At 40.3% G+C, this 15403-nt stretch overlaps 1 protein-coding gene across 1 annotated transcript in view; it reads left to right on the forward strand.

Moving 5' to 3' along the window:
• The window catches only part of LOC308266057 (beta/gamma crystallin domain-containing protein 1-like), a gene marked incomplete at its 3' end in the record, with an annotated part of 54516 nt that overhangs the window by 6134 nt on the left and 32979 nt on the right, over nt 1-15403 (forward strand). Inside the window, exons 2-6 of the mRNA XM_080700094.1 lie at nt 1004-3371; nt 6460-6507; nt 6588-6706; nt 9191-9356; nt 12051-12190. Coding sequence (XP_080556220.1) covers nt 1004-3371; nt 6460-6507; nt 6588-6706; nt 9191-9356; nt 12051-12190 — 2841 coding nt within the window. The remainder of the gene's footprint in view (nt 1-1003; nt 3372-6459; nt 6508-6587; nt 6707-9190; nt 9357-12050; nt 12191-15403) is intronic.

Here is a 15403-nt window from a genome sequence, read left to right on the forward strand (position 1 = left end):
CCAGCCCTATTTTTTATTCTTTATTTTGAAACAGGGTTTCACTGAGTTGCAAAGGGCCTAGCTAAGTAGCTTGAGGATGTCCATGAACTGCGATCTTCCTCAGGTGCTCAAATACTGGGATTACAAGGGTGCGCCACCACGCCTGGCGGCCCTATTTTTTATTCTTTACTTTGAAATGGGGTCTCTTAGTTGCTGAGGCTGGCCACAAACCTATGACCCTCCTGTCTCAGCCTCCCAAGTACTGGGATTACAAGTGGCCTATAAGTGGTTTTAAAAATATATTTCAAATTTCCTATAGTGAACACACATATAATCAGAAAAAAAAATTTATAAGGGAAGGGTGACAAGACGAAATATACAAAAAAGTTAATAGATTAATATTTTCATAATCTATCTTTTTAAGATAATTTTTTAAAGTTGTAATTTTAAAAACTGGGAAACTACATATTTAAAGTATGGGAAGCTGGGCGTGGTGGCGCACGCTTGTAATCCCCGCGCTTGGGAGGCAGAGACAGGAGGATCGCGCAGGTTTGAAGCCAGCCGCGCTGGCTTAGGAGACCCTGTTTGCAAATAAAAATGTAAAAATAGGTCTGGGAGTGTAGCCCAGAGGTAGAAGGGCTTCCAGGAACCCCAGTACCACCAAAAAAAAAAAAAAAAAAAAAAAAAAAAAGTATGGGAATACATTAAATATTTACGTTCTAATATCTTTTAGACTCTGATAGCTTCTCATTCTAGTGCCAACAGTAATACATGTCAATACATGGTAAACTTATTAGCCCCTCACCCTTACAGTTTCTTAGCTATATAATCTCATTCTTCATGTGCAAGCAAAACATCTATTGAAAATAGTTGGTGGCATATTTAGGATTATTTAAAAAGTTTCATAAAAATAGATGTTATAAACCAGGGAGATGTTAGCTTTTTGTCGTTTTTTAGCGAGTTGGCTTGTGTGTTCACTTTTTAGAAGTAGGTCAGTAACTATTCTACTGCTTTTTTCTTGCAGCCCTGCCAAACCCAAACATGTGGAACTAAATCTTAAAACCCCCAAGAATCCTGACAGTTTGGGAAATGAGCACAATCCATTTAGCCAGCCAGTTCACAAGGGAAACACTGCTACCAAAATCTCCTTATTTGAAAACAAGCGAGTGAACAGCAGCCCCAAGCACGCTGACATTAGGGGCACAAGGACCGTTCCTGCCTCTAGTAAGACATTTGTTGGGAGGGCGAAGCTGAATTTAGTGAAGAAAGCCAAGGAAATGGAGCAACCTGAAAAGAAAGCAATACCAAGCAGTCCCCAGGGCAGCGTGCTCCTGAAGGAACCCGGTGCGGACACCAAGGTCACTCCCCCTGAGGAAGAGATTCTCCCTGCAGCCAGGCAAGCGGGAGCAGAGCCCACTGAGGGCCCAGCTCCTGTTCTTCAGCCCAGCCAAGGCGATAAAGCAGATGTGCAAACAGATGCTGGCTGTCCATCAGAACCAGCAGCTGCTGCCCCGACTCCTGCCAAGGATCATGAGCTCCTAGGAGATGACGGCTCCAAGGCTGCCGACAGCAGAGGACTTGTACTTGAAAATACAATTGCCACTACACAAGACATCCCCGCCGTTCTTGATACCAAAGAGTCACTTCCAAAGCCACAGAGTGTGTTTTCTGACTCACAGGGCCCAGCTGAGTCATCTAGGGGGCCGTCTCTTCTACTGCCTACATCCCTTCCTGTGGATGTGCCCAAAGACTTATGTGCTCAGGCTCCCATAAGCAGTTTTCCCTGCACTGACCTTAAAGTGTCAGAAAGCCATAATGGGTGTGTTTTGCCAGTGTCTCATCACAATGAAAAAGTACCCCTTTCCCACCTTGGAGGAGGAGAAGCAACCCCTCTATCCTCAGAACATAGCCCAGAAACCATGGGAAATGAGTGTCCCAAATCACCCAAAGACACTCGCTGCAAAGAGGAACATGTGGCAAACTCTGGCCCATCCAAGTGTCCCTCCAAGGTCCTCGTCCAGGTCAGGTCCTTCGTGCTTCCCGTGGAGAGCACCCAGGACATGAGCTCTCAGGTCATTTCAGAAACCTCTGAAGTTAGAGAAGTACAGTTGCCAAGTTGTCATAATAATGAACTTGAAGTGGTTTCCGTGGCAACTTGTGCTCCCCAGCAAGAGGAAGTGCCTGGCAAGAAGAGCACGTCGCCCAAAGACACTCTTTGCAAAGGGGAATGTGTGGCAAACACAGGCCCTTGTGGCATGCCACCAGAACCCGAGCAGGCCCTGCCTATCCAGAGTCAGAGTAAGAGCAGCGGAGCACCCCTGAGGGCCGAGTCCAGCCCCACCAACTCTCCCAGTGATAGAAACCATTCAGGAACGTCTCCAAGGCTAGATGAAAACATTACGAATGGCCAGGACACCCCTACCCATCTTTTGAATGTCTCTGCTGGGAGTGATGATAGTGTATTTGATTCTTCCTCTGATATGGAAAAATTCACTGAAATTATCAAAAAGATGGACAGCACGGTTTGTGTGCCCCAGAAGAAAAAGAAGTCCAGGATGCCAAACTCTCCTGCCCCCCACTTTGCTATGCCCCCTATTCACGAGGACCATTTAGAAAAGGTGTTTGATTCCAATGTGTTCACCTTTGGTTTGGGGAAGAAGAAGGAAAGCCAGCCAGAAATGTCACCTGCTTTACAGTTGATGCAGAACCTCGACCCCAAATCCAAGCTGAGACCCAAACGCGCATCTACTGAACAGAGCGTCCTCTTAAAGTCCTTGCACACTAACACTAATGGGAAAAGTGAACCTCAGGCTGCTCCAGAAACATTGGACAAGGAGAACAGGGAGGTTATCAATGGTGCAGTTAAGAGGTCGAGGCTAGAGAAAAGTGCACTTTTCTCTAGCATGTTATCGTCTTTACCACAGGACAAAATCTTTTCTCCCTCTGTGACGTCAGTTAACACCATGACCACTTCTTTCAGCACTTCTCAGAATGGTTCTCGGTCTTCAGCGGTTCAGCCCACTGCTGAGGGTGCCCCGCCCTGTGGCTCAGATCAAGAAACATCAAATCTTCTGCCCCACAGCTCCTTAAAGGTCTTCAATTTCAACTCGTCAAATACATCTCATTCGGGCTTGAAAAGTCCAAGCTACATGGAAAAGTACCTGCAAAAAGAGGAAAACAAAGAAGACCTGAATTCCAGAAGCAACTTCCACTTGGCAGAAAAAAAGTTTTCAGAATTTTCCAAATTGAAGAATAGTGATGATATGGGAGGTGTTCTGAAATCCAACTTGCTGAACCATGGGGACAGTGACACTGACTTCGTGGGTCTGTTCAAATCAGGCCGATATGACCCAAGCGTTTCTTTTTCTGGAATGTCATTGTCAGATTCTATGGTAAGTACCAACATAGGGTTATTTATTTGGGATATTTATATTGCCAGAGGAGAGAGAGACAATGATCGATTCCTGTTATTCTTTAGAAATGGTTATGCTGGTATACTATAGTTTTTCTTCATCATACATCTGAAAACCTATGTACTAGGAACTGTCAGGATCCAAATAAAAAGGTCCTAAGACTCTTTTCACACGACATCTGTGGTCTAACATGGGAGATCAGCTGCATAGTGTAAGGCACATGTAAATTTCTTTGTTATATTATGAAAATTATACATACGATGCTTTGAGAATTTAGAGAAAGATAAAGCACATCTTCTTACCTATTCTGTGCAAAATTGCTCATTACTTAGAATTTTGAAGATCTGTGAAGCAGCTTCCTCTATTTGAAAAGGTCCTACGCAGCCCAAAATACCTTTTCTTTTCCTTTCTCTTATGCTGTGAGATTTCACTTGTTCTTCCCATAAATAACAAGTGTTATTCCATACAGTGGAGAAAGTATTTTCTGTTTACTAGGAATTAGTTTTCACCAGGGAAATACTTGTTTTGTCCTGTAAAGTTTGGGGGGCATAACATGTCTTTGTTTACATTGAATCTTTCCCTTAATGTTACAGAGAGGAGAGCAAAATATGGTTTTGAGGGACAATTATGATTCTTCCATCTTCTTTTATCTGACTGCTAGAAGTTGTTTTCAGTTTGTTCATTTTTGGTGCTGGGGATTGAACTCAGGATCTTGTACATGCTAAGCATGCACTCTACCACGGAGCCACACCCCAGCCAGGAAGTGGTTTGCTTTACCCAGTTTTTTAGGTAGATTTTTACCTTTTTGCCTCCAGGCTTGATACTCAAGTTGGGGGAGCACAATGAAAGAGGAAGGCAGAATATCAGGTTTAGAACTTGGCTCTCCTCATCTGGAATGAGAATGGAACTTGCGTTCGTGGCCCACCTGTGAGCCAGCCAGCTGGCAAGCCTGAATTGTGAGCTTACCAGGACCAGGCCCTGCAGCATGTCTCAGTGCCTGATGTTGGCTTTTGCTACAATCCTGTCAGAGGATGTACTTTTGGAAGCTTTGGAAAACACAGAATTGAGTTTCCAGCAGTGGAGCAGATCCTCTTTCATATGATTTTGTAAACCAGTGAGGTTCAAGCTTTTTGGTCTTAGGACCCATTGGCATTAAGAATTGCTTTGTGAGCCGGGCGTGGTGGCGCATGCTTGTAATCCCCACGCTTGGGAGGCGGAGAGAGGAAGATCGCGCATGTTCAAAGCTAGCCTCGCTGGCTTAAGAGACCCTGATTCCAAATAAAAATATAAAAATTAGGTCTGGGAGTGTAGCCCAGAGGTAGAAGGGCTTCCAGGAACTCCAGTAACACACACACACACACACACACACACACACACACACACACACACACAAACAAACAAAAAAATTGCTTTGTGTATGTGGGTCATGCCTATTAAAATAAAGTATATTAGAAATTAACACTCAGAAAAAAAAATTAAAACAGCAGAAAACACAAGTGCACGTTCTGTTAGCCCTCAGAGGAGTGACCATTACACATGGAGCATTGTACTCCTCTGGGTACCTGGGAGAGAAAGCGGTGGAGATGGCAGATGACCCCTTCTTATTTTGAAAATGGTTTTGACCTCATGGATCCCCTCAGATTATCTTGGAGACCCTGGAGGACATCTGGATCAGACTTTGAGAACTGAATTTGTCTAGAGCACTTAGAAATCAAAAGATCCTTAACTATTTCTCTCAAGAATAGACTTTCTGCTAGCCCACCCCTCGCTCATTGCATCTTTGTTCTTTTTATTCTTTGATCACCTTTGCTATCTAAATACAGCCTGACAAGTGTGACAACAGCATATACAAAGTTATGTGAAAACCAAGTCAGATGGAAGAAAAAAGAGAACCTAAATGCTCTCTATTTTTTTCCCTAGGTCTTTCCATGATTTTTTTTTTAAAAAAGGTCTTTCTTTAGACCCTAGCTTTTGTTGACTATATAATAATTCCATTTTAATGTCTTACCTAAATTACTTTAAATTTTAGGTGTTTTCTTCAGTTTGTCTACGTGTAATGTGTACACATAAATAAATACGTATATGCCATTTTGATTTCTAATGTTGCTGCCGGGGGCCTTCCTCTGTCACGTGGGCATGTTCCATCCCAGAGTGAAGCAAGAGCTGTCAGTTCAAAGGCAGTTCTTAACAAGAGGCACCCTGGTCAGCACTGAAAGTAGTTCACGTTTTGCAATATTTTTATATGCATAATTGCTATTTTTACTATCATGTGTGTTTCTGGTTTTACTGGTCTTGTCAGATGGTCTTGAAAATGATTATTTTTAAGTCATATAAAAAGGTATCCTGACCATTGAAAGGGGTGGGAATTAAATATACCATGTACAGTGTATGTTGTGAAATATGCCATGCACACTTTTAAGTTAATAGTGGTTACATGATGGTAGATGTTACTATGAAAACAAAATATTTACAGGTTCAGAAAGGGTGTGTATATAAACACATCAAATTGATGAGGCTTTTTCTAGATAAATGATTAATACATTTAATTTTTTTAAATATTTAAGATTATACTGAGATTATTTTAATTATAATAATCTCTTCGTTGATTCTTTTTCTATGAATTGATGTAAAAATGGGCCTGACTTTTGTGACCTTGGTTGAAACAGTCTAAATAGATTCATTCATTTATTTGTTTTTAAATTTATTTTTGGTACTAGGGATTGAACCCAGGGGTATTCTACCTCTGAGCCACATCCCTGGCACTCTTTACTTTTTTATTTTGAAACAGGGTCCCACTATATTGCTGAGTCTAGCCTTGAGCCTGTGATCCTCCGATTTCATCTTCTAGATATTTAAATGAGGAAAAATTGAATTGACAACTTTAGAGGTGAAAAACCTCTCAACAGTATAAACTCAGAGCTTTAATTCAACTTCGGCATAAAGTCAGTTGAACCTATTTCAAAACTGATGAATCGCAAGGCAAATATGATCTTAAAGGGTCATGAGTGGAGGAAAGAGGGATGTATGTAAAGTTGTAATTATTCTGTTTTTATTCATCTGATTACAGACACTTAGAGGAAGTGTTCAAAATAAACTCAATCCCCGGCCTGGAAAGGTAAGACTGTTTTCTGTTTCTAGTTTAGATTTTATCTTAATCTGATATACAAAGTACTGCCACTTTGATTTTTCTCGTAGGTTGTGATATTCAGCGAACCCGATGTCTCGGAGAAGTGCATTGAGGTTTTTGGTGACATTCAGGATTGCAGTGCATGGAGCCTCTCTCCGGTGATAATTGTGAAAGTCGTTAGGGGCTGGTAAGAACCACACCTGGGGTCCCTGACTTACAGTGTGTGTTTTACTTTCTTAGTTACATAGTTGGTTCTCACTACTTAATTCTTTTATGCCCTTATTAATGTAAAGTGCAGAGTGTACTACTTGTAGTAAGATGAGGAATTCATATCTAAGACATCCAGTTATAATCATGTTTCTGATTATTGGAGTGATACATGTTTATGGCAGAAAAATCAGAAATGTACAGGAGAACATATGTCTCCACATAGCATTGATTTGGATTAGCCATGTATCAGGGCCTAGCATATACTTTAAGCTGAGAAGTTTTCAGTGAGGTTGGAAAGAATTGTACACATTAGACATGGCACGCACCTGTAATCTCAGCTACTCAGGAACTGAAGCCGGAGGATCAAACGTTCAGCCTGAGCAACTTAGCAAGATGTTATCTCAAAATAAAAACGAGTGAGACCCTGTTTCAATAAATAAATAAATAGATAAATAAGGTTGGGCCTGTATTCAGTGGTAGAATCCCCAGTATGGTAAAATAAATAAATAAATAAATAAATAAATAACCTTGTACTAGTCATTTTGACAGGTCACATGTGATTTTTGAAAAAAGGATATGTAAGGAAAGATGTGTGTGTGTGTGTGTGTGTGTGTGTGTGTGTGTGTGTGTGTGTAGTACAGGAGATTGAACCCAGGTGCAGTCCACCTCTGAACTATACCCTCAGCCCTATTTTATTTTTTATTTTGAAACAGTATCACCAAGTTGTGGAGGGCATTTCTTAGTTACCAGATGATGGTCAATGTCTTAGCCTTCCAATTACTGGGATTATAGTGTGCGCCATCATACCTGGCTAAGGAAAAATATTTTTGCTAACTTTTTTTTTTTTCTCTCAGTACTGGGAATGGAACCCAGAGGCATTCTACCTTTGAGGCTATACCCCCAGCTCTATTTTTTTTATTTTTTATTTTGAAACAGTGTCTCACTGAGTTGCAAAGGGCCTCACTAAGTAGTAGCTAAGGCTGTCCACACAGTGATCCTCCCATCTCAGCCTCCCAAATGCTGGAATCACAAGTGTGCCTGACCATGCCCTGGCTTTTTTCGCTAACTTTTTAATGACAGTTCAGTGAAAATCTAAATAACAATTTACTTTACAGTTTTTTGACAAAAGATAATTTTAAGAAATGGGTGAATATAAACTACTTTGACAGTTTCTACCAGTTTAATTACTTCTTGGAAATAAACAAGAAGTTGAATAAAGAAAACCATCTTTTTAAAAAAACCCACTGATTTTGAGCCAGGTGTGGTGGCTCATGCTTATAATCCCAGTACTTGGGAGGCTGAGACAGGAGAATTGCAGGCTCCCAACCAGCCTTAGCTACTTAGGCCCTCCAGAACTTAGTGAGACCGTTTCAAAATAAATAATAAAAAAAATAGGGCTTGAGGTTATAGCTCCAAAGTACAATGCCCTTGGATTCCATCCCAAGTACCATAAAAAAGTAAATAAATAAAAAAACTGATCTGACATACTTATTTACTTATTTTATTATTTATAAACTTGTTGGCAATCAAGAGGAGAGAGCTAGCCGGGTGTAGTGGAACATGCTTGTAATCCTAGCATTAGGGAGGCTGAGACTGGAGGATTGCGGTTTGCGGACAGCCTCAGCTACTTAGAGAGGCCCTCTGCAACTTAGACCCTGTTTCAAAATAAAGAATAAAAAATAGGGCAGGGGGTGTAGCTCAGAGGTCAAATGCCCCTAGGTTCTATCCCCAGGCTGTCCCCGCCCCCCCAAAAAAAGAGAGAGCTCTTTTTATGTGTGTGTGGTTTAAAAATTAGCAAAGTTGCCGGGCGTGGTGGCGCACGCTTGTAATCCCCGTGCTTGGGAGGCGGAGACAGGAGGATCACGTAGGTTGGAAGCCAGCTGCGCTGGCTTAAGAGACCCTGTTTCCAAATAAAAAAATATAAAAATAGGTCTGGGAGTATAACCCGGAGGTAGAAGGGTTTCCAGGAACCCCAGTACCACCACCAAAAACAAAAGCTGCATGGTTCTATATTGACATGAAGTTTTTCTTAGTGTTTGGCTGCTATTAGGAAGAATAATTACAAGATGCTTTCCATAAACATTTACATAGTCCTTTGTATCACATATCCATTGATTTGAATCTAATATTTATGTTAAATTTCTCCAAAATGTTTAATACATATTTAAGAAAAAACTTCCATTTAGCTGACATATTATTTGTAAGTCTCCATTAACTGGCAATTCCATACAACATCAGTAGTTCTATAATATTTATAGTAATGATCCAAAGTTTCTCTAAGATCCTGACATAATTCTTAAATTATCAGAGGCTTAATTATACCCAGTAAAGTTTGTTTTTTGCTGTTTGTTTCTAGAGAATTAGTCACTGATATATAATACATGTGTTAGCCAGAATATTTGTGTAACCAAAACCTCTCTCATCAAGACTGGCTAATGGTTTTGCTGTGTTTCATTCTTAGTTGGATTTTGTATGAGAAACCGAATTTTGAAGGGCACTCCATCCCCTTAGAGGAAGGTGAATTGGAACTATCTGGGCTCTGGGGCATGGAAGATATTTTGGAAAGAAACGAGGAAGCAGAGTCAGCTAAGCATGTTGTCATTGGTTCAATCAGACATGTGGTCCAGGTAGGTTATGGTAAATCTAGATTTTATTCATTCAAGAAGTATATTTTGAATGTCAGAGGTGATCTTACTTTAAGAAAAATGTTCATTTTATGAAGTAAGTGATTGGGGAAATTATTAGATTGGTATTTTATGTATATATGTTCTATAATTTGAATAATTCTACATTTTAAATGAATTAGAAAAGAAACATTCTAGCTTGAGAAGTGTTTTCTCACAGTAAACTCTGAAGGTAAATCTTTTACTCCTGAACCCCTGTTCTCATCTCCTAAATATACCTTATATAGAAACCTGGTTGTGATACATTTTATATGAACAGATTTTTTCCTTGACTTAATTTTTTTTATTGTTGCATGATATCTGGTTACCTTGAGTAGTTTACAGATGTTCTATTTTTAAAAGATTACCCAAAAATACTCAGTTGATAGTTTAATTCTAGGGTTTTAGGTAGTTTTAAAAGATGTTTGAGGCAACTTAAGGATTGGATAACATTTTTTGGCTTTTTATTTGTTGATGAGAAAAGTGTTATCAATGTCTTTTCTTGTGGCTCACAGAATTTGTAAAAATGTAATTAATGAGCTGGGCATAGTGGTGCACACTTTTAATCCTAGTACTTGGTAGGCTGAGACCAGGGGGATTGCAGATTTGAGCCCAGTCTAAGCAATTTAGTGAGACTCTTAGCAACCTAATGAAACCTTGTTTCAGAATAAAAATAAAATGGTCTGAGGGTAGAATTCAGAGGTAGAATGCCCCGAGGTTTAATTCTCAGCACCACACACACAAAAAAGTAATTAATTAATGGGTGTTTGAAGTAGGAAATTAAAATCCCACTTACTTGTGTAATAGAGATGGATGTCATGAAATGCAATCAAGAGAAAAAGAAGGCTCTAAAATGAGAATGAGTAAGAGTGAGTAACAATTTTTGGCAGAGCAAAGTATCACCTGTTTCCTAGGCCAACATTTTTGAGTGACTTGGATGATAATTGGTATTCTAACTGATTTACCTTTTAATGGTTTTAAGTGATAAGCCATAAGAAGATATAAAGAGCCTTATTTCCAAATGTCCTTATTAGTGAAATAGTTTACTTACCCTTTTATTTGTTGCTTAAATAATATTGAAAGTATCCTCTGAATCCCACCCCTGTGAAATGACTTCTCCCCTCACCATTTTGAATTCTCCACCCTTTGTGGCCATATTCAAATCTGCTCTTTCTGTAGTTGTAACCGTAATTTTCCTAAGGTCACGTTATCGTGGGTTACATAGACTGTGACTGGGGAAGTGCTGGGATCTCATGGGGTGAGGATTTGGGCACATGCAGGAAGGTGGGGTAAAGAAAGTGAAGCATCTTGGTAAAGAGATCCGATAATAACAGACCAAATGTGGCAAATGCTTCTCATATTACTATGTGATTTGAGGTTTAGCTGAACATTATATTTCATTAAAATGTTACTTATGTAATTCATAAATTATCACCATTTATTTAGTATTTCCACTTTCAGTGGATTTTGAAGTTGTTTCTCTTTTTAACTACTTTAAATGTTTGAATGTTTGTTTGTTTAACAATTTATAATTTTTCAGACTGATTCTCTAGGGTAAAACTGTTCTGAATGGGTATCATGTTGAAGGACAGGAACACATTTGTGGCTGATGGGTCATGAATTAGATTTTCTTTACAGATTGTGTGCATGGTGTCTTGAAATGTGAAACATAAGTCATGACGCATTTTGAGAAATTTCCTTTTTAATTTATTAGTGTTGCTCCTTTTGGTAATGTTTAAGAGAACCTCACCTGAACCAACCCAAGTGTTAATATTTCTTCTACATTATAGTTCACCTAGCTTAGCAGCATGGAAGGAGGTTCAGTAAATATTCAGTTAATGTAGTCAACCAGGAGAGGCCTCTGAGTGTTTGATAGACTGTGGATATTTGAAACATGGAACAATAACTGAAGTGTAGAGATGTGTAATCACCATGAATGTGTTTTTGCCATTATGTTTTAGATCAAACTAACTTCAGAGAGGTCTAGTCACAGTCAAGAAGAGAAAACCCCAGAAGCCTGTGGCACAAAGCAGTAGTCGAGGAAGATGCCTCGGGCAGCCATTCTATAGACTAGGGTCTCTGGACTTGGACAGTTCCCTCAGAGCAGAGGAGCCAACTCGTGACCAAGGGAAGCCAGGAGAGGATGAGAGAAAGATGTGCTGAAATGCTAATGCATTTCTGATCTTTGCTTGAATTTAATACCAAGATACATAACTAAAACAGTATGTCTCTTTTAAAAGAGGCATAGGATGAATAAGTCATAGTGTAAACAGGAAAGGGATAAAATGGCAGGTACCCTGGGAGATGTATGTGTATATGTAAGGCTTATTATTATTATCATCATTGCGTGATACTGGGGATTGAAGCCAGGGGCATTTTGCCTCTGAACTATATCTCCAGCCCTTTTTATTTTATTTAAGTTATTTACTTATTTTATTTGAGTTACTAAGGGCCTCACTAAATTGCTATGGCTGGCCTCAAACTTAAATCCTCCTGTCTCAGCCTCCCAAGTACTGGGATTACAAACGTGCACTACCATGCCTGGCTTGTAAGGCTTATTTTAGTCAATTGCAAGAAAAAGATTGTGTTACTACAGAGTTAAGTATATGGTGAAGTTGTATACGTATTATGCATGTGTGTATATTTTTTTTTCTTCAGGATTACAGAATTAGTCAAATTGATTTGTTTACTGAACCAGAAGGGTTAGGACTCTTACATTCCTACTTCGATGATACAGAAGAGATGCAAGGATTTGGTGTAATGCAGAAGACTTGTTCCATTAAAGTCCATTGGGGCACGTAAGTACTTTATTTCAAATACAATTTTAATGAGGCTTTTTTTTTTTTCTTTTAGTGAGTGTAGTACTAGAAAGAGGACTTAAGATACTGACTTGTCCTGTTGAGTTTTTTTCTTTTGTGCCCATGTTACTATTTGTTTCTCTTATAAACAATAACAGTTTATTAGAGGAAGTGTAGGGGGAAGTGCGTGCGCTGTGTGTGTGTGTGTGTGTGTTTGTGTGTGTGTGTGTGTGTGTGTGTGTGCGTGCGTGTGTGTGTGTGGTACTAGGAATGGAATCCAGGGGCATTTTACCTCTGAGCTATACTCCTAGACCTATTTATTATTATTATTATTATTATTTATTTTGAAACAAGTTCTCACTGAGTTGCAAAGGACCTCACTAAGTAGCTGAGGCTGTCCCCTGTCTCAGCCTCCTGAATGCTGGGATATCACAAGCGTGTGCCACCACGCCTGGCTTGGAAGTGCATTTTTAATGTAGGGCTTTTTCCTTATCACAGGGAACCTAATGCGTTCAAAGCTGCGTAGCAGGTTACAATTTTATGGTAGTTCAAGGGAGCTAATTGAATGTATGTGCCCAGACAGTCCAGGTGGGATGGAAGCCAACACACATGGTCCTTTAACATTTTCACACAATGCTGTTGAAAACCTCTAGGACGTTGTTTTCATAAATCACAGGAAACTGCAAGAAAATGTTGAAGGAAATAGGAATATATCAGAGAGGGGAGAAATTAGGATAAAAAGCACAGGCTGCAAAAGTAAAGAATGTGGTCTTTAAAGTGGAGTGTACAGCCAAGGGCACGTGAAAGATGTCCAGTGAGATGCAAGAAAAATACCACCAAAGCTGCTTTATATATTTTATTTAAAATCTCATTTTAAACTAGGTGTGGTTGTGCACGCTTGTAATTCTAGTACTCGGGAGGCTGGGATGGGAGGATCTCAGTTTCAAGGACCGCCTCAGCAACTAGTGAGATTTCATCAACCTATTTAAAAATAAAAATGAAAATAAAAATAAAAATAGGCTGGGTGTGTAGCTTGGAGATGAATGCCCCTGTGTTCCATCCCCAGTACCCCCCAAAATCTCATTTTATGATTTAGTTTTTGTATATGTTTTCTATAATTTTTGTGTATGCATAATATATTAGTTCAGTGGTAATATATATGATTTATAAATATATATTCAATGAATTCTCAGAAGTTTTTGTTAATGAGACATGCAATAATAAGAAAAAAATTTAGCCAGGCGTCGTGGCGCACGCTTCTAATCCCAGCGCTTGAGGCTGAGACAGGAGGATTGCCTAAGTTCGAAGCCAGCCTCAGCTACTTAGTGAGGCTCTCAGCAGCTTCGTGAGACCCTGTTTCCAAATAAAATAGAAAAAAATAGGTCTGGGAGTATAGCTCAGAGGTAGAAAGCCTCTGGGTTCCACCCTCAGTGCCACCAAAAAAAAAAAAAAAAAAAAAATTAGAGTCTACCCTGTAAAGAGATATAGAATATCCCTACAGTGAATGACAAACTATCCTTCAATCATGTCTTTTGCATCCTATTAATTACTGAAAGTCTTGGTTTGCTATTGTTTTTCTTTTGGGAAAATGATTTGATTGTGCAGAAAGTATGAACTGGGAAAATTAGAGATCAGAATCTTATTTTGGTCCTCAGAAATCTGGAGCTAAACTGGGCGTGGTAGCCCATACCTGTAATCCAAGAGACAGGAGGATCATGGGTTCAAGGCCAACGTGCAGTTACTTAGTGAGACCTTGTTTCAAAAAAATAAAATAGAGCTGGGGTTATAGTTCAGAGGCAGAACACCCCTAGGTTCAATCTCTAGTATCACAAAAAGAAAAAAACATCAGGAACTAAAAACTTAATGTTAACTTAATAGGAAGTGTGCCGTGATCTCCCTGCTGTCATGGTGCCGTCCATCTAGCAGGAATAGACAAATGTGGAATGTGTCAGATGGGAAGGGCTACGAGAAGCATAAATTGCAGAGGGCAGGGCAGTGCTGTTTTAGAGGGCGGTAAGGAAATGTCTTGTTGACATTTAAGCAAGGCCCTGAAGGGAGTGAGGGGGTCCTCCATGGGACTAGCTGAGGAGGGGGCGAGTCCCTGGAAGAAGCACAGTGTTTGCAAAAGCCCTACAGGGAACGAGGGGCAACATCTGGAGACCGAGGCGCTGGAACAGTGAGCTGCTGGGAGAGGGGGAGAGAGGCCTCCTGTCATGGAAACCTTTAGAAACTATGGGGGTGGGGCAACTTACTTTAAGTGACATGGAAATTTGGAAATTACTGGAGAATTTTGATCTAATTTTTTTTTGTGTGTGTGGTACTGGGGTTCCTGGAAACCCTTCTATCTCTGGGCTATTCTCCCAGACCTATTTTATATTTTTTAAAATTTGGAAACAGGGTCTCTTAAGCCAGCATGGCTGGCTTCGAACCTGTGTTATCCTCCTGTCTCCACCTCCAAAGCGTGGGGAATACAAGTGTGCGCCACCACGCCCGGCTCTAATTTGTGTTTTAGAAGGTTCACTCTGACTGCTGGGTAGAGCTAGAGTGTAAATAGAGTGAGGTCAAACAGAGAAACCAGGTAGGAAGCAACTGTCATCACACAGGCAAGAGGTGATGGTGGCTTAGTCCGTGTGATAATGGTGGGGGGAAATGGTCATGATTTGGAGGCATCTTGAAGGTAGAACTGGCAGATCACATGTGGGGTGTGAGGGCTGAGAATGTCCAGGGTTGGGAAAACCCTGGGCTGTAGTGAGATGGAGAAGACTTGGAGGAGCATTGGGAGGGAGAGTGAAATTCAGGAGATTGCTTTGGACTCAGTAAGTCTGAGATGCCAACTGCACGTTCATGTAGGACGGCGGGAAGGTGATCGGGAAGGTGCGGCTGGAGAGCAAGGGAGAGAATGCAGGCGTCCTCAGCACAGAGAACGTGTTAAATCAGGGTCAGGATGAGAGCCCACGGGGAGTGTGTACAGTTGAGGGAAGAGGTGCTGTGTGGACCTTATGTACTTGTATTTAGAGAGTGGGAGGAAGAGTAGGAATCTAACCAAAAGAAAATGCCTTCATGTCTTTCTTGCTGTCTTTAATCAGAGAGATCTATTGGAATCTGTACATCTCCCCTGCCCCTACAGCACTGATATTGAGCAATATCCTTGACTTGGAATAGGATGGAAAAGGCTGTCTGCCATAAGACTTTAATCTCAGTGTCTGGAATGTT

This window comes from Muscardinus avellanarius (genome assembly GCF_963383645.1).
Source record: "Muscardinus avellanarius genome assembly, chromosome: 8".
Taxonomy (NCBI): Eukaryota; Metazoa; Chordata; class Mammalia; order Rodentia; family Gliridae; genus Muscardinus; species Muscardinus avellanarius.